At 45.1% G+C, this 21,568-nt stretch overlaps 1 protein-coding gene across 1 annotated transcript; it reads left to right on the forward strand.

The window, feature by feature from the left end:
* The first annotated feature begins 3,014 nt into the window (after positions 1–3,014).
* LOC107648903 (zinc finger protein ZFP2-like) lies at positions 3,015–20,465 on the forward strand. The gene is made up of 6 exons (XM_056820401.1): positions 3,015–3,186; positions 3,559–3,648; positions 5,314–5,440; positions 5,920–6,018; positions 6,937–16,010; positions 16,404–20,465. The coding sequence occupies exons 2-5, from the start codon at positions 3,589–3,591 to the stop codon at positions 8,565–8,567; spliced, it is 1,917 nt and encodes a 638-aa protein (XP_056676379.1). The 5' UTR covers positions 3,015–3,186; positions 3,559–3,588; the 3' UTR covers positions 8,568–16,010; positions 16,404–20,465.
* Positions 20,466–21,568: the final 1,103 nt, after the last annotated feature.

A 21,568-nucleotide genomic window follows, 5' to 3' on the forward strand; every position in this document is an offset into this window, starting at 1 on the left:
GCTGATCCACCATTCTGGAGGACAATTTTAAATTATCCCTCCCGAAAAATGGAAACTTTGATCCAGTCATACCACTAATACGTTCATATGCCAAAAAGATAACATGGGTTTGTACCAAGTACTTATAGCTGCTCCTTCTGTGGTGGCAAAGAATTGGAAACTAAAGAGATGTCCCTCAAATGTGAAGTGATTGAACAAAGTGGTATGGGATGGTGATGGAATACTATTGAGGTATAAGGAATGATGAACAGGATGGCTTTAGAAAGAGCTAAGTGAAATGATGCAGAGTGAAATCAGCAGAACCAGGAAAACATATCCAGTAATTCCAATATTATGGAACAATCAAATGTGATAGACCTTGGTACTAACCACAAAACAATGATCCAGGACAATTCTGAGGGACTTCTGAAAAAGAATGTTCTCCATCTCCAAAGAAAGAACTATTGGAGCACAAATGAAGATGAAAATATGGCTTATCACTTGTTTATTTGGGTATATGATTTGGGGAGTTTGGTTTTATAGAACTGTTCACTTATAAGAGTTAATAATATGGAGATGTTCAACTTCGGTACCCCACAACACTGACAGAAAAGGAAAATGAGGCAGAGGGCAGCAGCTGACAAACCAGGCCCCCTTCCCACAGGTTCCCCTCCTTCAGGAATCTCTCAGATCATCCTGCTACTCCTGCTTTGGGGGGACTCCAGAGGCTCCCCAAAGGAGTGGCCAATCCTCTCCCCAAGTGGAGGAATGGGGTGACTCAGAGACTGCCCTCCTGGGCCTGGAATCCCCAAGATCTGTGCTCAAAGGTGCCCTCAGATACTGACCAGCAGGGAGCCTGGCCAAGGCCCTTTCCCAGCCTTTACCTCAGTTTTCCCCACTGTGAGAACCAGAGAATAAGAGTCTGAGCCCAGGGGCTGTGGGGAAGGTGGTCCAGAGAGGATCTGGGGGGAAGCAGATGCTTCCTCGGAGTCTTCTGGGGGACTCTGGTTTGCTGAGGAGGGTCTCCTTTGGCAGGGGCATGGTAGCCCCAGATACCCAGGCAAACTATTATTAGGGAAATTCCTTTGCTCTTAGGCCCTGGACTCCAAACCAAAAACATCTGACCTGGAGGTTCACCCTCCCTTGATTCTCCCATGGACTTATCTCCTTCAGCCCCTACCCCAGTCCACAAGGCCCAAAGACCCTTCAGAGGCCTGGGGGAAGCCCAGGAACCCCCTCCTGCCCTTGGGGAGGCCACAGAAGGCAGCAGCAGCCTCTGAGCCCTGATGGACAGAGGACAGCCTGAAGGTGTCTGTGTGTCTGCAGCAGAGGCTGGGAGACTTTCCCTCTCCTACAGCCCATTGGACAGGGGAGGAAACTGAGGCAAGCAGGCTGAAGTGACTTGTCCAGGGTCCTGCAGGGGGAGATCTCAGGCCTCCCTGACTCCAGGCCCTGAGTTCTAGCAGGCACTGAGGGGCTAAAGTGCCTCAGGCAAAGTCCACCCTTGTCCACAACTCCAGGGTATCCCCAGGGGTGGCAAATGATCAGTCAACAAAAATAACAAACCGAAGACAGCTTAATCATAACAGCCATGGGATTGCTTTGCATCTTGACAGCTGCTCCCCCATTCCCAGGCTTGATTTTTATTTTTATACCCATTTTCTTGGCATGCAGATTGCATTCCCTAACACACATGCTGAAAGAGAGATAATTGGAAAAGTGATACATGAACCTTTAACAAATCACTTGAGTAACATTCTATATTTTTGTATTGGGATCACGGACAGAACAAGATAAATGATTTCATCTCAGGTGGCTTACTAGGGAGTTTCCCACTGACAAGTTACTGGTTTGTGAAATGGAGTCACTGAGGTAGACTGAAGCTTGATGTACTTGTACTTACTGTATGGGCCTCTGTGATTGATGTGTGCCGGCTTCATGAGAAAGGTTTGGGCTTGGCCTGTAGCTGCGGTTTTGCTGGGAATTATGTACCTGAGTAAAAGTTAACCCATGATAGTCTTCTTGGGATTGGGTTTGAGGCTCTGATCTTTTTGGTGATGTTTTGGGGAGTTGGGGTGCAGGCACTTTGCTCCTGCATTATTTCTTTTGAGACTAGAGGGATAATAATCCTGTCAATGTCATGTAAGGGGCGTTGATGAAAGAGGTCATGTACTGGGTGGGCAATCACATCTGGCCAAGGACCACTCTGTGGCCTCCCCAGCTACCACTCGAGACTCTGTCTGATGGCTCCCAGCACTAAAGGCCTGGAAGGGCTTCTCTCCCTGGAGGATTCTTCCTTTGCTGGCCTCAGGCCCTGGGACTGCTGCTCTGAATTCCTCTCTGCTGTCTCTGGGGCTCAAGAGGGGAGAACACATAGGTCTGGGCTGGGCATGGCCTGCCCTCCCCTGGGATGGGGGTGTTGGGGGACCCCTAGGCCCTTCCCAGGACTCCAGCCTCTCCTTCCAGGCTTTGGGCCTGTCTAGGCTGAGCTGGGAGGCAGCCCTAAAGGGAGGCCCACAGGAGGCCTCTAGGGAGGTGGCTGGACCTGCCCTCAGGGGAGGCAGCAGTGGGGGGGTCCAGCACCCTCTGGGGGGCCCTCCGAGGCCTGACAGCCCCCAGGAGCCCAGGAGGAGCTCTTTCCTGCAGGCATCCCCCAGGCCAGACCCCCAGAAGCCTGGCTCTGCCCTCCCCCAGCGGGGGCTCCAGGAGAGAGCATTCTGCTCCAGCTCTGAGGCCAGGAGACAGCTGGGAGGAGGCGGGAATTCCCTGAGGGGTGGATGACAAGCAGGGAGGGGCAGCCCCAAAGCCAGGGTTCCTCCTAACAAAGGCTTCTGGGAAGGGACGGGGTGGTGCAGGAAGGGGTGGGGCCTGGGCGTAGGGGAGGGACGTCGCTGCCGGAGCCTAACAGAGGGGCGGGACTCGGGCAAGGAGGCGGTGTCTGGGAGGGCTTTCGCAGGAGCGGAATGGAGGCGGGGCGGAGCGGGAATGGGTGGGGCCTAAAGCAAGGTGGGATTGGGCTACAGGCTGGGGCTGAGGGAGGTGCAAGAGGCAGGCTCCAACAAGGGGTGTGGCTTGATCAGGGGCGGGGCCCAGGCCGGGGCGGGCTTTCCGGGTTTTAAACTTTGCTTTTCCGTTCCCCTATGCTTCCCCCATTCTTCCCTCCCCCTGGTCCTGGGTTCCTGCGCAGTTTGTCCTGTCCCGGAGGAGGTGAGGCGCCTGTCCTTCTGGCCTCCGTGCCCCCACCGGAACTCTCTTACATTTTCGCCCCTCCCCTCCCCCACCCTCGTGTTCCGCCAATCCCAGCTCTCACCTGGACACCCTCCCAGGGGACTTGCCCAGCCCCCCTCTGCCTCCAGGCCCCGCCCCCTCCCCAGGCATTGCCAGGACTGCTGGGGGCACAGCCTGCCCCCCTTTCCGTCCTTTCCGGCGCCCTGAACCAGCGGGGCTCCTTCAGGCGCTTCCTCAGTGTTGCTGGGCCTGACCTGGGCCCTGGGAGTGGGGAGGACTCGGGGTACTTCCAAGGGGGGAGCTGCCAGGAGGAGGGGCTGAGCCCCGTCACGGGTCCCTTTTGTCTTCCAGGGACGCCTTCTGGGACCCCCCAGACCTGGGATGGAGAGCCTGGAGGAGTGCGGAGAGGACGCGGGGCTGCAGCCCGGCAAGCCCGCCCAGGTAAGCAGCAGCGGCTTCTCCTTAGGGGGAGGCTCAGGCCCCGGGTGTAGACACTCCTCTCCTGATGGGGAGGCTCCTGTCTCTTTTTTTTAACCCTTACCTTCCGACTTGAAATCAATACTGTGTATTGGCTCCAAAGCAGAAGAGTGGTAAGGGCTAGGCAATGGGGGTCACACAGCTGGGAAGTGTCTGAGATCAGATTTGAACCCAGGACTTCCCATCTCTAGATCTGGCTCTCATTCCACTGAGCCACCCAGCTGCCCCCGCTCCTCTCTCCTGACAAGGAGGCTCAGGCCCCAGGTGTAGACACTCCTCTCTCTCTCCAGGGCTCCAAAGTCACTTTCGTTTCCCCTTTTCAACTCAAACCCTTCCCTGAAGCCCCGTCCTGGGGCTCCTGCTGGGCCTCTTCTTCAGGACAACCTGCAGCTCCTTCCTGGTTGGCTGCTTCTCCCCTGTGGACAGCAGGTTCCGGCTCCGGCCCGGCTCCCTCCTGTCCTCCTGGGCCGAGAAGTCGGGTCTCTTTTGGGCCCAGCATGTGCCCAGGCCCAGTTGGGAGGCTTAAGGCCAGGCTGGGGAAGCCGGAATGGCGAGGCCCAGAGGAAGGAGGACGTCCAGGAAGCAGGAGCAGCTGATCTCGAGGCCGGGTTCTGGGTTCTGGGCTCCACCGAGGGCCAGGCTAGGACAGCCCACCGTCAGCTGGCATCTAGGCCTTGAAGGCCAGAATTGGGCCCGAGTGCAGGACACGGACAAGAAGGGCTCCTGTGCAGATGCAGAGGACACACTTCCAGGCAGGACGGGGATCCCCCATGGCTGCTCCAGCCCAGTCTGGCTCCAGCCATTGTCCTAAAATGGCGCCTGACCCCGTGTCCCCCCCAGCCTGGGTTCTGCTCTCTCGACAGCCCAACAGAAACTCCTTTGGGCCTTCACAGGCCTCCACAGCCTGGCTGCCTCCCCATGGCCAGGCCTCCATCACCTCCTCCTCCTGTATTCTTCCAGGCAGCCTGAGGCCTTGGTGGAGGCCCTCCATCACCCCCATGTCCCGTCTCTTGGTGTCCCCATCTGGTTCCTCAGTGCCTGGCATGTGCTTGGCTCCTCACAAGTGCCTGTTGCTGGTTCTGCTGCCTTTGGGAGATGTCCAAAGGGGAAGCTGAGCTGTTGAGTGGGAGGCAGCATGACCTGCTGGGAAGGGCTGTGGACAGGCCTGGAGTCAGAGAGGGGACCAGCTCTGACCCTGTCTGAGTGACCATGAACAATCCCTCCCCCCTTCTGAGCCTCAGTTTGCTCATCTGTAAATAGGGACAAGAGAGGACTTGCCTTCCTGAGGGGGTGGTGAGAGAAGTGTTGGTCAGACCTTGGCTGTCACTAGTCATGTGCATGGCGTCTCCCCATTAGACTGGGGGCTCCTTGAGGCCAGGCTCTGTGTTGGCCCTTCTTTGTATGCCCACGGCTTGGCCCAGAGCCTGGCACAGGACAGACTCTCCCTCAGTGCTGGCTGACTGGTCAGTGGCTGTTCTGTGTGTCCTGACTCAGAATCCAGGCCAGCCTGAGGGTGGGAGCCCAGGCTGGGGTCAGAATCAGCCCTTGTCCTTCCTGCCCCCTTCCCTTCCCCTCCCAGGGCCCTCTGGGCTGTGGTCCCGGGCTGAGCCCATTTATATGTTGTTTCAGGCCTCCGTGAAGTTCAAGGATGTGGCCGTGGACTTCACCTGGGAGGAGTGGAGGCTCCTGGACCCTCCCCAGAAGGAGCTGTTCTGGGAGGTGATGCTGGAGAACTACAGGAACCTGGTCTGCCTGGGTGAGGAGGGCTCCTCTGGGCCTTGGGATCTGCCCATGGAAGGGGATCTGCTTCCTTCTCCTAGCAGCTGGGATTCTTTGGCTTGTAATGGCCTGAGCACTTCTTATGCTAACCAGGCCAAAAGCCAGGCTGAAAGGCTCTCGTTTTGTTTGTCTAGCAATGAAGGGCTTTACTGCATGGTCCCAGCACAGCTCTGCTCCCTCAGGCCACAGGGGCCTTCTCAAGGCTCAGGGGAAGTACTTGACGTCAGCCAAGCTCCCAATACCTCAGTATTGAATGGATCAAATGAACCCTTGTCTTTCAGAACCCCCCTCCATTCCTTGTTCCAGTCCTGTGTCTTCCCAGGGAAACAAACCAGAGCAGCCTTGAGATGTTTTCTCTAAGCATCTCCATGACACCCAGGCTCCTTTACTAGCTTGTTCCTAAGGGCCTGGGAGATCATCCTCCCTCTTCATCTCTTTGTCCTTTCCTATGACTAGACCTTGCTGATTCAAACAAGGATGTGATGATGTCTAAGCTGGAGTCAGGGGAACCACATTGGATTCCAACTGGTGGTGTCCTAAGAAGCTGCTGGCCAGGTGAGTGAGGGAGTGGATGAGTGCCTGACCCTGGTGAGGACACAACAACCCATACACAGCTCTGCTGGTCATTCATCTCTCAGCCCACAGAGAATGGGCTCTGGGTGATCCCCTCAGTGACCTTCTGGGCCAGGAGCTCCTCTCCCTGCCACAGATCCCAAAGAGAATTCCTTCATGCCCCCTCCACTTTGTATGATTTTGCCTGAAAAGGTATGGATACAAATGACCAGGTTCTGCTGGTACCTTCACAGTATGGGAAAGAAATTCCATTGTGGGTGGAGCTCTGGGTTGTCTTAATCTTTTGTGGAAAGCAAAATGGAATTCTTCAGTGTCAGAGCTACACATGAATTCTTTTCCTTAGACCCCCTGATCATATTCTCATGACTCCTTCCAGAGGTCTAATTCAGGTGAAGATTTTGCCAGGTGTGTGTCCTTTTACAGCCCTTCTTTGTTGGTCTTGAGAGTTTTTCCTGACCCGGCCCTTCCTTCGGGTTCTTCTTTTTAAATCTTTACCTTGTGTCTTAAATTGTTGCTAAGTACTACTTCTGAGATACTCTTGTGCGCCTATGTCTTTGTCTATAATGGATATCAGTAGTATACATACACATGTATAGACATATATGTTCCAGGTTATGTTGTTCATATATAGTATAGGGCAGCCAGCAATCATCCCCACATACAATGATTCTGAGGTCCCTGCATCAGTTTTCCCACCTTCAGCTAATTTAATATTATTGACTCATATCAAAGGATAAGCTTGGTGAATTCAAAGAAATTTTAGAAGACATGTAAACTGATTTCCATTTACAGGAAAACAACAAGGACAGTGTTTGTAGCAGCCTGATTATTGGGGAAAGTGACTCCTAGACAAAAGCTGATTCATCCAAGGAAAAGCTCTGTTCATATTCTTTCTTTCAGGTTGGGAATTGAGGCCTCAGACCAAGGAGTCAGCTCCCAAGATGAATATTTCTGTGAAAGTATTAACCCAGGAAAAGTCCTTGGAGGATGATCCAAGAATCTGCAAGATGGAGAAAGCCTGGGAGTGTGATGGCAGATTGAAGAGAAAGCGGAGCATGGAGGGGAAACCTTCTAGAGGAATAAAAATAATCCAAGCAGAACCTCCCAGTGAGGCTGGAGGCTCTGACTATGGTAAATACAGTCAGACCTCTAGCCCAGAACCAGGCCTTTTTCCACAACAGGGAGCATCTGTAGTTATGCAGGGCCAGAAAGAAGATAACCAGAGAGGGCGTTCCACCAGGTATTTGAACCAAGGACAATGTGATCAAATCCATTCCAGGAAGAAATGTCGTAAGGTTAAAAAATGTCAGAATAAAGTGCTGGGTCATGATTTGGGCTGCATAAAAAACCGTGGAATTCTTTCTGAAGAGAAAGTTTATGAAAGGGGGAATTCTTTCCCTAGTATTAATGAACTTGGTCCACACCAGAGAACTGATAGGGAGACAAAGTGTAATGAATTAACTAAACAGAGGAAGACAGGTCGTGCTGAACATTACTCTCATCGTCAGAGTACAGAGAGACGGTACAAATGCAATGAATGTGGAAAGGCCTTCCAGGAAAAGGGGTCTCTTAAAAAACATTACAGAATGCACACTGGAGAGAAACCTTTTAAATGCAGTGAATGTGGGAAAGCCTTTTGTAGAAGCACAAGCCTAACTATACATCAGAGATCTCATACTGGAGAGAGACCATATGAATGCAATGAATGTGGGAAGGCATTCCGGTCAAAGTCTCACCTTTCAGAACACTGGAGAACTCATGCGGGAACAGGACTTCACAAATGCCACATATGCGGGAAAGCATTCTATAGCAAGTATAATCTTACTAATCACAGTAGAATTCATACTGGAGAGAAACCCTATGAATGCAGTGAATGTGGAAAGACCTTCCGCCTGAAGTCAAGTCTTACATGTCACTTCCGTAATCATACTGGAGAGAAACCTTTTAAATGTAGTGAATGTGGGAAAGCCTTTTCTAGAAGCACAAGCCTAACTATACATCAGAGATCTCATACTGGAGAGAAACCATATGAATGCAATGAATGTGGGAAGACATTCCCGTCAAACTCTCACCTTTCAGAACACCGGAGAACTCATGCACGAACAGGAGTTCATGACTGCAAGGAATATGGGAAGACGTTCTGGTCACGCTCTAACCCTTCAGACCACCGAAAGAGTACTCATGCAGGAACAGGAATTCACGAATGCAATGTATGTGGGAAAGCATTCTCTAAGAAGTATAATCTTACTATTCACAGTAGAATTCATACTGGAGAGAAACCCTATGAATGCAGTGAATGTGGAAAGACCTTCCGCCTGAAATCAAGTCTTACATTTCACTTCAGTAATCATACTGGAGAGAAACCTTTTCAATGCAGTGACTGTGGGAAAGCCTTTTCTAGAAGCACAAGTCTAACTATACATCAGAGATGTCATACTGGAGAGAAACCATATGAATGCAGTGAATGTGGGAAAACATTCCGGTCAAGTTCTGAACTTTCAAGACACAGGAGAACTCATGCAGGAATATGACTTCATGAATGCAATATATGTGGGAAAGCATTCTCTAGGTAGTATGATCTTACTACTCACAGTAGAATTCATACTGGAGAGATGAGAGAGACTAGCTCTACCAAGTAATTGAAGAGATCCCAAGACAGAGTGGGGGAGATGAGAAAATAGGTTTGGGGTTCAGGATGGCCAGAGGTAAGCTGTTAGCTAATCAAGGCAAAGTTTATTGATTATGCTTTCCATTATATAGAGAGTCTGAAACAGGATAAGGTCTTAGGTGAGCTTTTTATATTCTCAATGGAAGGTAATGATGTACAAGTTTGGTACAAACGGTTTGGTTAATTTCATTGAATGTAGACAGTTTTCTATAGGCTGATAAATCAATGTCAATATGTTACTACCTAACTGAGATTGCCAGAGAATGCTTGCATCAGTAGTTTTTGGAAGAACATGCTGTTACAGCAGGAGGTGTGGAAAAGGAGGGGTTTGAAGCCTCAGTCTACATGTCTAACTTTAGCTGAGCTATGGTTTCAGTTTTACTGAGGGTCTGCTTCGTCCAGAGCTTGCTCTTAGGGTCTCAGACTTTTTCTCTTTTTACCTAAATTAGATAGGAGGATAAACTGAATAAATGCTTGATTTCATTTTTGCTTTCTGAGATGGAAACAGGGTATCGACATTTGGGTCTGAATACCAGGGACCAGGAGTATGTACTGAAAGAATGACAAGGAATAGGGTTTTGGAGGTGGAATGATATCAGTTACAGATGCAATGGATGGGGATCCTTGGAATAGTTGGACTGGGGTAAAACAAAGGATGAGGCCGCCACTTATTAACATAAAATTGGGAAAATGTTTTATGGAGAAGTGGCTTAGTTAAGATTCATCAGTCTTGGGGAGGCTTGCTACCTCCAGGAATTGTTCTGACATATAAACTGTTCTTTTGGCTTGTCCCCAAGTCATGGGTTCTGAGGCTTGGGTCCTCTTTGTTCACAAAGGTCCTCTGTCACATATGTCTGTTGCTTCTGGCTTGATGACTTGGTGTGGATCCAGTATTAGGAAAAACCTTAACCACAATGTTATATAATTCTATCAAAAACTGATAGTTCTGGGATGGGTGATGTTCCTTTCAAATGCAGTATGGTTGGTATAGATTTACTATGGTATTCTTTTTTTTTCTGATCAATATGCCTAGTCTTTGTTTACTCTAAAATGAATCATTTTTCCAGCTTTATTAGTGACTTGGAATAGAACCAACATTATCCTCATACATAACGATTTTTTTTTGAACACTGTCATAACCCATTTACCTTAAACTTTTAGTTTATAGTACAAGTCATAAAACACATTTTCAGTTTTTGTATACTCATGATTGCACAAACTATGTTTTGGTAACACTCAATATATAACAATTTAGTTGAAAACATTTTCTTTTTTAAGTAGTTATACCTATGACATGTTAATTAGAGATTAATCAGCGTCTTGGTGACCTAAAGTCATTGTTAAAATAGTTTTTGAGTCTGCTTTGTTTAAAAATTTGAAGCTGTTTATTGTACAATTTGCATTTAGTATAAAGACACATTCTCAATTTTTTCCATAAAATGTACAATCTTTCATTTCTGCTATTTCCATATAGGTATTGAGTAGTTTACTCAACTGCTATTGTTTATTTAAATGTGTCTTTTTTACTGATATGTACCATTTTAAAAATCTCTTTACTTTTGGCTTTCGTTACAGTATTATTTTTTTATATCAGATCAAAATTTTATGAAGCTCTGGTAAAATGGAGACTTGAACCCCGGACTTCAATCCCCAGAAGTCCTTGCTGTAGTTCCTAAGATGCTCTCTAATCCCACCAGAAGTCCTTACCTGGGCAAGATCAAAATTTCTATTTAAACTTGCTGTAAAGCCTACTACTCTCTCTTCCTACTTCCGCTTCCAAATGCACATGGCTCTCTACCTAGCAGGCAAGATGTGAGTGGTTGTGAATGGGCTCTCTGGGCCTAGACACGTGCTTTCTCATTTTGTATTTTCTTTATATTGTTAATCTTTAATAAACCTCTATTAAATATAATCTTTCCAGCAGAGAAACTAATCTTAACTGTTACAGTTTTGGCTTACCATGTTGGAAAAACGAAATGCTCTTAATCTTCTGATTCTTTTCTTTACTGATCTTTAGTTCAGCCTTTAAAAGCTACTGCCTAGAATTTTTTTTTTAAGTCACATTTCTCTAGCCAAGGTTTTTTATCCTCGCAAAGCTATTGCTGATCCAGCTTGTTCCAGCCATTAGATAACTCAGTGGCTCCTGGCCTGGCCCTGCCCTGCCCGGCCCTGCCTGCCTGCAACCATCCCCTCCATACCTGTTTGCTGTTTGACCCAGATTGCCGCTCACCTGGTCCCCTGCTTGCCTGCATTCCTGTCCCTGCCCTGCCCACTGCAGTGGTCTCTCTCTCACTCACCTGGCCCAGCTGATCACCCAGGCTGCTGGTAGCATACCCAATTTCTTCAGGATCAAAAATCAGCTGGTAACAAAAAAGGGGGGGGTAATTTTCCCTTAGGCTACGATTAGCCTCCACGTGGACTGAGGGCAGAGGATCACAGAAGGGGAAAAAGAAAGGGAAAGAAGGAAGAGACTTTTCCAAACAGAAACTTATAAGCAATGGGGTATTTAAAAGGATATCTTTTAACTATATTGATAATTTCATCTACTTTAGCTAATCCCAGGGCATATACCCCTAGAAGCCTCAAAAAAAAAAAAGAGCACCCCTCATTTATAACTCTTCAGCTCACTACTTCCGCCAGAATGATATCTAGATTTCTTGATGATGTTCTAAACCCAAAATGAATTTTTCTTTGTTTGAAAATATGTTTGCAAAGGTTGAAAGATTTGGTACGTTTGTAAAAATTGTGACAAATATCCACCAATTCATAGGCTTTTTAAAATGCCATACAGCAAATTATGTGAAATATGATAGTGGGTTTATTTGTTATTGTAATTAATTGGGCTATTAAGAATTTTGGGGATACTGATTCCAAGCGATTTGTACTAGTGTTCAGTTCATCTGCTTTTACTCACAGTGGATCATGGCCAGATATGAAGAGGTAATGGATCTCATTTTTGGTGAGAAAGCCTTGTATTCTTTATTTTCGTAGCTGACACAGTGTTTCAATGATTATAACCTATATTTTTATTTTTAAAACTCTTTTATTATATTTTTTCTTCCATGTGCAATATACTGTTTCAGTCTTTTATTTTTTTCTCTCCTTTTTATATTTGGAGCACATGTCACCAGTATTAAGAATTTTCTTTAACTTTTTGATTTTGCAGTAATATAAGTTTAAAACACATTTGCTAATGCATGCCCCAAAAAGCTTGAGACTATAAAAATGAATGTCACTAATTGTTTAAAAAAAATTATGGGACTTTGCTTAATGATTCTGTCTGATTCCAGGACAAGATATACAAAAGAGCCATTGCACAGGGCCAAAGATAAAACAATCCAGGATGGATTGATGCTCTTCTAAGCCAATACAAAGGACTTGAACCTAGTGTGAAGACTCAGAGTTGCTATGTTTAACATACATTTTGATATAGGCATTCCCTGTATCTACACTCACTCTTTGTAAAAATACTTACAGACAAGTACCCAAACTCAGCTCCTATAAATCTAGTCCCTTTTCTGCTTTCATAGTGTGGTAAACTTTCTGTAGTCCTGGCTACTGACTGCGCAAATGCATCATTGCTTAGATCATTTTAATTGGGCCCTGATTCAAGGACCTGTTATAGATTTATTTTTCCTTTACTTGGAATTTTTACACATAAGACTTTGATAGTCTATATTTTCATCTAGAAATTATTATTTTTTCTTTGGATTTTTCTGATGACTTTTTAATTTCTCTTACCAATTGGTTCATATACCTCATAACTCAGCCATGCATCTCTAAGTGATCCTATGTTTTTTAATCACCCTTTTAACGGGAAAATGTAAAAAATAATATTATTTTAAATTGCAAAGTTTAAATTCCTTTTAAGAACAATTTTAGGTAAAAATAGATGCTACCTCTCTGAATCCAGAAACTGAACTGTTTGGAGAAGACACCATGAAAAAGCCTCCAGACCACAAGCTGCACGAGAAGATCAAGAATGAACTTTGGATGTGGTTGATTGAACAATTATTTGTATCTATACTTTCATGCCAAAGGGGACTGCCCCCCACCTGGCTTTTGTCAATGCGTCTAGCAATTATTGGTTTTGTTTTGTTTTTTCCTCTTATCCTCAAATTATTATAATCCTTAAGTTGATTATGTTTTCATGATCCTTTGGGGAAACTCTTTTTCCCAAATGCTCAAACAGGGGAATGTAAAAATGGAGATTTGAACCCCGGACTTCAATCCCCAGAAGTCCTTGCTGTAGTTCCCAAGATGCTCTCTAATCTCACCAGAAGTCCTTACCTGGGCGAGATCAAAATTTCTATTTAAACTGGCTGTAAAGCCTACTACTCTCTCTTCCTACTTCTACTTTCAAGCACATGCGGCTCTCTACCTAGCAGGCAAGATGTGAGTAGCTGTGAATGGGCTCTCTGGGCCTAGACACATGCTTTATTTTGTATTTTCTTTATATTTTTAATCTTTAATAAACCTCTATAAAATATAATACTTCTAGCAGAGAAACTAATTTTAACTGATACAGCTGCTAATTAGCACCTTGGGTTTTAATTTTCTGTTTACTGTGAAGACAGGGTTAATAAGTTTTGGGGGAGAGGCAGCTGGGAAGCTTAGTGGATTGAGAGCCATGCCTAGAGATGGGAGATCCTAGGTTCAAATGTGGCCTTAGACATTTCCCAACTCTGTGACCCTGGACAAATCACTTGACCCCCATTGCCTAGCCCTTACCACTCTTCTGCCTTGGAACCAATATACAGTATTGATTCCAAGATGGAAGGTAAGGGTTTTTTTTTTTTTTAAGTTTGTAGGAAATTCTGAATCTTTAGCAATATGATCTAAAAGTCGTCCTGCTGGTGATTTTATCTTCGCTTCATATCCCAGTTGTAAATGTGAAATTTGGTGGTTGGACTTAAATTATATGAAATAATGTGAACACTGAAATTATGATATCTCAAGTCAGAAGTTTATTTACCAGAATAGAAGGGGGGAAACAATAAAGTAGAAAAATGTGAAACAGGTTAGAGAAAATACCTATACTAGTCCTCAGCCAGGAGGGCTGGTAGTGAGTAACCACAAAGCCTCCTCCAAGATGGAAGCTAGTCTCTTAGGAAACTAGGAAGGGATTCAGCCTTTTCACTCATTCAACAAAGTAGTCCAGGAGCCTGAATCTAAGTTGAAGTCATGACCCAAGGCACAGTCTCCAGGGTGAAGTTCCCTTGAAGACTATCTCCAGGAAACTCAGCTTCAGGAGACTGACCCAGCAGAAGGATTTCCTGGCTTTTTGGGTGGTTTCCTGTTCCTGTCTTTCTTCACAGGGACCAATCACAATTTCCAAATTGTGCAGCCCTGCCCAGGGGCAGTGTCTCTGGGATTGACTTCTCACATCTAGAGGTGTTAACTCTCCTCCTAGGATTCACATGTTTCTGAGTTATCTCTCAGATCCCAAGGTCACCTTGTAAGATTAAAAATTAACATCTGAATACTCCAAGTATTATATTTTATAAAGTTTATTATTAAATACTTGATGCATAAGGAAAATAATAGCCTCAGTATAGAAAGAAAGCTTCCTAGGACCCCACACATGGTTGTGAGAGCTCAGGGAACCATCAGAACAGAGAAAAAGAGTGGAGTTACACGTAACTTATTTACCAAATATGAGGACATGGATGAAGGGAAAAGGCTTCTCGGAGAAGAAGTCTAACAGTTCAAGATCAAGGAGGATACAGGAATACACATAGGAATCACAGGGATACATGGTAGAGTTATAAGGAACATGAATCAATTATCAGAAATATCAAAGAATCCAAAATTAAAAAAAAAAAACCTCCAAGTGAAAAATATCAACAACGTAAAAAAAATTCTAGGAAGAAGGAAAAAATTCACAAATCAGAGAACAGGTTCTTATAGCAGTCCATGTCCCATAAGCCTGCAATGACAATCACTAACTCACCCAGTTTAGCAGCCTGGACTACAATATGTTGTCACATCATGAAAGAAAATAGAAAAAGAGACTAGATCTCGAAACAAATGGGAAATAGATTTCCCTGGTTGGATGCTATTCTTCACTTTTTGGAATAATGGAGCCAGAACAAATAATGTTAAGTGCTTGATAGAGCATATGGTAGAAGGAAGTCCTGCATTTAACATGTTAAACAGCCACAATCTTGGGTCTCAAACATGATCAAGTCCTTGCTCTGAGAAGAATGTCACTTGTGCTCCTTTGTGGTGTATTTTCTTGATTCAGACATATTTATTGAGCAAATACAAACAGTTAAAAAATATTCAATATCGGTGACATGTATTTCAAATATAAAAAAATGAAAGAAAAAATCAAATACTGTATTGCACTTGTAGGAAAAAAATATTAAAAACATATATTTCACAATCACAGATGTGAAGTATAAAGGCTACTTTCTGAAAAATAAGATTCATTTCCTCTTTAACTTGCCATAATCCACAGTGTGAGTGCAAATGAGGTAGATAAAGGAATGGAAGTATAGAAGCAATAATACATTCAAGAAAATACAAAAGAAATTTACAGAAGGCACAAAATGTTACAAAAGGCACATCAAGTCAATATAGGTCACTAATACAGGTTTTCTTTTTTGAGGTAATATATGTATTGTCCTACAAGGGAAATTGTTCAAGTACACAGATCAACCAAATACAGTGAAACAAAATAGTACAGGTCCAGCAATAGGGAAGTCTTATCACAATCCATATGGAGCTTGTATGTGCCCAGGGCTCAGGTCAGCCCCAGAAGCAATGAGGTAGCACCTACTGTGTGCCTCGCTGGTTTCTGGGTGCCAGAGAGGCCACCGGGAAAGGGGAGGCAGGCTGTGTAGGAGCCGTCTCTTCAACCTTTGGAGGAGAGGGAAGAGCCTGGCTTGCGGATGGTGAGAAGGTCTGAGACTCCTGTCCCAGGAAAAGTCCCGGAAATGTGGGGGGCAGGGGAGGGGCCTGGAGCTATCCATGGCAGAGCAGAGCACTTGGGGAGCTGGAGACAGGGATGAAGATGATGAAAGAGGAGGAGAGGGAGAGGGGAGAGGGAGGAAAGGAATGAAAATTGGAAAAGGGGGTTGAGGAGTGGAGAAGAAAGCCAAGGGGAAGTGGGGGATGGAGAAGCGGGAAGAGAGTGCAGGTGGAGGCAAGGAGGCCCCTCCCTACCCAGGTCCTGCCCCCATTCAGAGCTAGGCCCACAGCGGGTAAGGTCGAGTCATCTCCTCTAGGACTGGACAAGCTTGGGCAGTGGGGGCTCAGAAAACCAGGAGGGAAGAAGAAGTAATTTTCCAGGAAAAATCTGGTAAGAAGCCCCGCCCCGCCCCCGCCCCGCCCCCGCCCCCGCCCCCTAGTCAAGTACCGAGCCCCAGAGGTCATGCCTGGCCCAAGCCCAGCCCCCCAGGGCTGCACCTCTGCCGTGCCACGCCCAAGCCCCACTTCTTCCTTAGGCCTCACCCAGGCCTCACCTCCAGGAACAGCCCATCCTCTGATGGTACCCGGCAGGAGAGCCTAAGCCACGCCTCTCCTACTGGCCCCACCCTCTGTCTCCATGGGCCTGCGCCCTCCTCCACTCCGAACACACCCCTTGCATGCAGGTGTATGGGGCTGGGAGGGTCCTTCTCCCTCCCTTCTCCTCTAATGGAATTATGGGTTGGCGAGCTGGAGGTGAACATTACACCTGGGGGGCCTTCTTTAGGAGTACCAAGCTCCAGAGTTCCAGTAGCTCCGCCCTGAGTTCTCTGCGGCTGCGCGGTCTCTCCCTCTGGCAGCAGGGGGCGCGACCTGGGCCAGCATCCTGTGCGAGGAAGTGTCCATTGGCTATCTCGGAGGGGGACACGCCCTCTTATCGCAAAGAGCCTATGAAAGGAGATTTCTTAGACAGGCCTATGCATTCTGCACCTTAGCTAGTCTGGCTGAAGGTTATAAATGCCCTCTCCTGTGGCTCACTGGAGGCACATGGGAGAGAAACAACCGCTTCCATCTTTGGCTCCAGAAAATGGACACAGGGTTGTCTGGGATGTTGGGGGGGCCTCTGGGCACCAGAAGGGGCATGCCCAGGGTTCTGGCTGTGGTTCTCATGGATCCAAGTTTCCCAAACCCCAGTTTGGCCATGCCCTTGCAGGTGCCTCCTCTAGGAGAATCCTTTCCCCAGTCTCCTGACTGTCTTCTCAGCTCAGCCCCAGCGTCCCACCTGCGGGGACAGTCCACAGGGATGACCTCTCCATGTTGTGCCCCCACCCTTCCTTTCTCACAGAATCACAGTCATGGTTTCCCCTGCTCTGGCTGAGACCTGTGTGGGACCCTACCCCGATCTAATACAGTGTACTCAGTTACCCCACACTGTCCAGACAGATTCCCCCTGGTGGGGGGGAAGAGGTAGGGTAGACCTGTATTCAGGCCTCATACCCAGGGATGCCCCATATCACTCCCCACAGCCCCTGACCCTGTTGTCATCCCCTCCTCTAGTACTCCTCTTCCCCTCCCCCAAAAGGCCCAGGCCTGATCCTTGGGGCTCCTGCTGGCTTGAGATGCCCCTGGGAGTGAGCTAAGGGGGTCCCAGAGGAAATCCTGAGGGAGAAATCTCCTGCCTCAACGATAGGATGTCTACTTATGGATCCAAGAAAATCAACTGAAGGACTAGTGGAAAGAACTGATAACTTGAGCAAAGTTTCAGGCTAGACCCACTTAAAGCATCAGCATTTCTAGATATTTCCAACAAAACTTGACAGTGAGAGTGAGAAAGAGAAATTCCATTTAAAATCATGTCTTGGGGAGCTTCTGGGTAAACATAGCGGCAGTCTAGACACAAGACTCGTCCTCTCCTCAACGCCCACGGATATAGACTACCTCAAAAGACCAAAAAAGTCAAATTCATAAGAACAAGGGACTCTACAGTAGGGTGTAGCATTGAAGAGCCAAAGTCAGAGCCAGCACACATGAGAATCAGTGAGGGAGAGGCACCTCTAGAGTGAGTAAGGGCACATCTAGAATGAGAAAGGGGCACCTCTAGGTCCTTGGGAGCTAAGACCACCAAAGATCTACCCCTGAGAGCAGCTACACCTGAAACCCCAGCAGGCTGAAGAGCACATACCGTGGGCACTCTCAGGGAAATAGCACAGAGAATGGCAGCAAACAGCAGAAGCTGCAGAGATTTGAGAGCTTGCCTCAGGCAAAATCCTTGCTCCTTAGCTCTAAACACAGAAAGCCTGCCCATCTCACTCAGATTTCTGACTAAAAAGGGAAGGAAAAACTTCCACAGTGATGGCAAATTGTGCCCAGGATCAACAACCTCCCTCCAAGAAAAACAGGAAGAAGGGGTTGACCCTGGAAAATTTTTACAGAGGAAAAACCCAGGCTACAGAGGAAACAGGAGAAAATTCAAACAAACCCAAAAGTGTCCAAAAACAATGGAAATTGTTCACAAGTTCTTGAAGAATTTAAATTGGAGCTTATTAAAAAAAATGGAAGCCTTCTGTCAAGAAAAGTGGGAAATAATTCAAAGAAAAAATAACAGTTTAAAGGACAAGAACTGCCAATTGGATAAACAGCTGGAAGCCACGAAAAGCAGGGTAGACCAAATTGAAAAGGAAAATCAAAAGATTATTGTGGAAAATCAGTCCTTAAAGACCAGAATTAGGCAACTGGAAAAGAGCAAGAATTAATAAAGCAAAGTTAAAAGACTGACAAAATAGAAGAAAACATAAAATATCTCACTGACGAGATGACAGATCAGGAAAACCAGTCACAATGAGACAATTTGAGAATCATAGGTCTACCTGAAAAGCCAGAAATAATAAAAAATCTTGACATCATATTACAAGAAATCATCCAAGAAAACTACCTTGATGTTCTTGAACAAGGGGGCAAAATAGACATTGAAAGGGTTCATAGAATACCCTCTACACTAAATCCTCAAAAGACAACTCCCAGGAATGTAATTGCCAAATTCCAGAGCTTTCAAGCTAAGGAGAAAATTCTACAAGTAGAAAAAAAGAGACAATTCAGATACCAAGGAGCACCAATTAGGATCACACAAGACCTGGCAGCTTCCACACTAATGGACCCCAAGGCTTGGAACATGATATTCAGAAAGGCAAGGAAATTGGGTCTCCAACCAAGGATCACCTATCCATCAAAACTAACCATATACTTCCAGGGGAAAGTATGGGAATTCAACAAAATAGAAGATTTCCAAGCATTTGTAAATAAAAGACCAGAACTAAGTGGAAAGTTTGATATCCAAACACAAAGATCAAGAGAAACATGAAAAGGTAAATAAGAAAGCAAGGGAAAGGGGTAAAATGTTTTTTTATTCAAACTTTCTTCTTTAAGGGCCACAATCAGATTAAATTATATATATTAATATATGGGGAAAATGTTATTTCTAACTCTCAAAAATTGTGTTAATTATTATAGTAATTGGAACAATCATTCACAGGAAGAGATTGGGGATAATAAGTGCTATAAGATGATATACAAAAAAAGAAAAGGGAGGGAGGCAATCGAAGATGTCACCAAGAGATACTTGAAGAAATTAAATAAATAGGATAATCTTTATCACACAAAGATATGGAAGGGGAGGGGAAGAATACTCTTTTAAGAAGGAGTGGAAGAGAGTGCTAATAGGTAATACTTAAACCTCACTCTCAGTAAAATCAATTCTGAGAGGGAAGAGCATCTAAATCCATTGGGGTCTTGAATTCTATGTTACCCTACAGAGAAAATGAGAAGGAAAAATGGAGGGGGGTAGGGCAGAGAGAACAAAAAGGGAGGGAAACAGAGAGGGGAGGGAACTTAATGGACCCCCCCAAAACAAGAAGGGAACATGCTGGGAGCCATCAGGCCACGACGCCTTGACAGAGTCACATGTGGTAGCTAAGGAGGCCACAGAGTAGCCCTTGGCAAGATGTGATTGCCCACTCAGTCCCCCTTACATGACTTTTCTCATTAACATCCCTTACCTATGGAATTGACATGATTACTATTCCCCCAGTCTCAGAAGGAATAATGCAAGAGCAAAATACCTGTACCCTAATTCTCTAAAATATTACCAAAAGATCAGACTCTCAAACCTAATTCCAAAAGACTATCATGCATTAACTTTTACTTAGACACATAATCCCCAGTAAAACCACAGCTACAGGCCAAGCCAGGAACTTTCCCACTCACAGAAACTTATTCTCATGAAGCCAGGACACAAATCAATCATAAAGGTCCATACAATACCTACAGGTTACACTACAGGTACACTAAGCTTCAATATACCTCATTGACTTGATTTCACAAACTAGTAATTCAGAAACTCCCTAGTAAACCCTGAAAAATGGCCAGTCTAATATTAAATCTGAATTCTGTTCCCAGTACCTCTCAACCTCAATGGTATGATTGTTGAATTGTCTTTTAAGAACTTCTGATCAATTATTACTTTTTATTAAAAGTAATAAGTAAATTTCCTTGATTGCTTGTAAGCTCAAAACTTCTCACAGGATAATGAGAAAATTAAGCCACCTGTGACAAAATCGTTTATCTTGTGTGAAACCTTTATGCTGTCAAGAATCTGAAATCACAATACAAGAAAATAGAATGTTAATCAAGTGATTTGATGAACATTAATGTATCACTTTTCCAATTATCTCTATTTAGACATGTGTTTTAGGTAATGTATCTGTGTGCCAAGAAAATGGGTATAAAAATAAACACCAAGCCTGGGGATGGCAGAGCAGCTATCAGATGCAAAGCATTCCCATGGCTGTAAAGATACAGCTATCTTCCATTTGTAATTTTCTTGACTGATCATTCGCCACCAGTTGGAAACCCCTAAAGTCACGAGTGAGGCTGGACCTTGCCCATGGCAGGAACATAAAGGGAGGTGCCAGAAAGGGAAGCATATCAAGGGAGGGGATTAGCGGGATTGATTAGAAGTAAACCACTGGTTTAAAAGGATATAGCAAAAGAAGAAAGGACAAAAGAAAAGAGAGGATATCACAATGCTAGGGAATACACAAGTGACAAGCATAACTTTGAACATGAATGGAATGAACTCACTCATAAAAAGAAAACAAATAGGAGAGTGGATTTGAATCCAAAATCCTACTATATGTTGTCTACAAGAAACACACCTGAGGTGGGTAGATACTCACAAGGTTAGAATTAAAGGTTGGAACAAAACCTATTGGGCCTCAACTTATAGAAAGAATCCAGGAGTTGCAATCATGATATCTGACAAAGCCAAAGTAAAAATAGATCTGATTAAAAGGGATCGGGAAGGTAAATACATCTGGATAAAAGGGAGTATAGACAATGAGGAAATATCAGTGTTCAGCATGTATGCACCAAATGGTATAGCATCCAAATTTCTAAAGGAGAAACTAGTGGAATTGAAGGAAAAAATTCATTGTAAAACTATACTAGTGGGAGACCTGAACCTACCCCTATCAAATTTAGATAAATCAAATAAATAAATAAATAAGAAAGTGGTAAAAGAGGTGGATGAAATTTTAGAAAAATTAGAGTTAATAGATATATGGAGAAAAATAAATAAGGACAAAAAGGAATACACTTTCTTTTCAGCAGCACATGGTAATTCACAAAGATTGACCATATACTAGATCATAAAAACATGGCAAACAAGTGCAGAAAAGCAGAAATAATAAATGCAACCTTTTTAGATCACGAGGCAATAAAAATAATGATCAGTAATGGTACACGGAGAGCCAAATCAAAAATTAATTGGAAATTAAATAATATGATTCTCCAAAATCAGTTAGTTAGAGAACAAATCATAGAAACAATAATTTCATTGAAGAAAATGACAATGATGAGACATCCTTTCAAAATCTGTGGGATGCATCCAAAGCAGTA

Source organism: Monodelphis domestica, chromosome 3 (assembly GCF_027887165.1).
Source record: "Monodelphis domestica isolate mMonDom1 chromosome 3, mMonDom1.pri, whole genome shotgun sequence".
In the NCBI taxonomy this organism is placed as follows: Eukaryota; Metazoa; Chordata; class Mammalia; order Didelphimorphia; family Didelphidae; genus Monodelphis; species Monodelphis domestica.

What these genes read in the sequence shown, in the direction of transcription:
- LOC107648903 (XM_056820401.1), top strand. Translation starts at nt 3,589, where the DNA reads ATGGAGAGCCTGGAGGAGTGCGGAGAGGACGCGGGGCTGCAGCCCGGC. An exon ending in AGCCCGGCAAGCCCGCCCAG is followed by an intron (nt 3,649 to 5,313) that starts GTAAGCAGCAGC and finishes ATGTTGTTTCAG; the next exon opens with GCCTCCGTGAAGTTCAAGGA. An exon ending in CAGGAACCTGGTCTGCCTGG is followed by an intron (nt 5,441 to 5,919) that starts GTGAGGAGGGCT and finishes TCCTATGACTAG; the next exon opens with ACCTTGCTGATTCAAACAAG.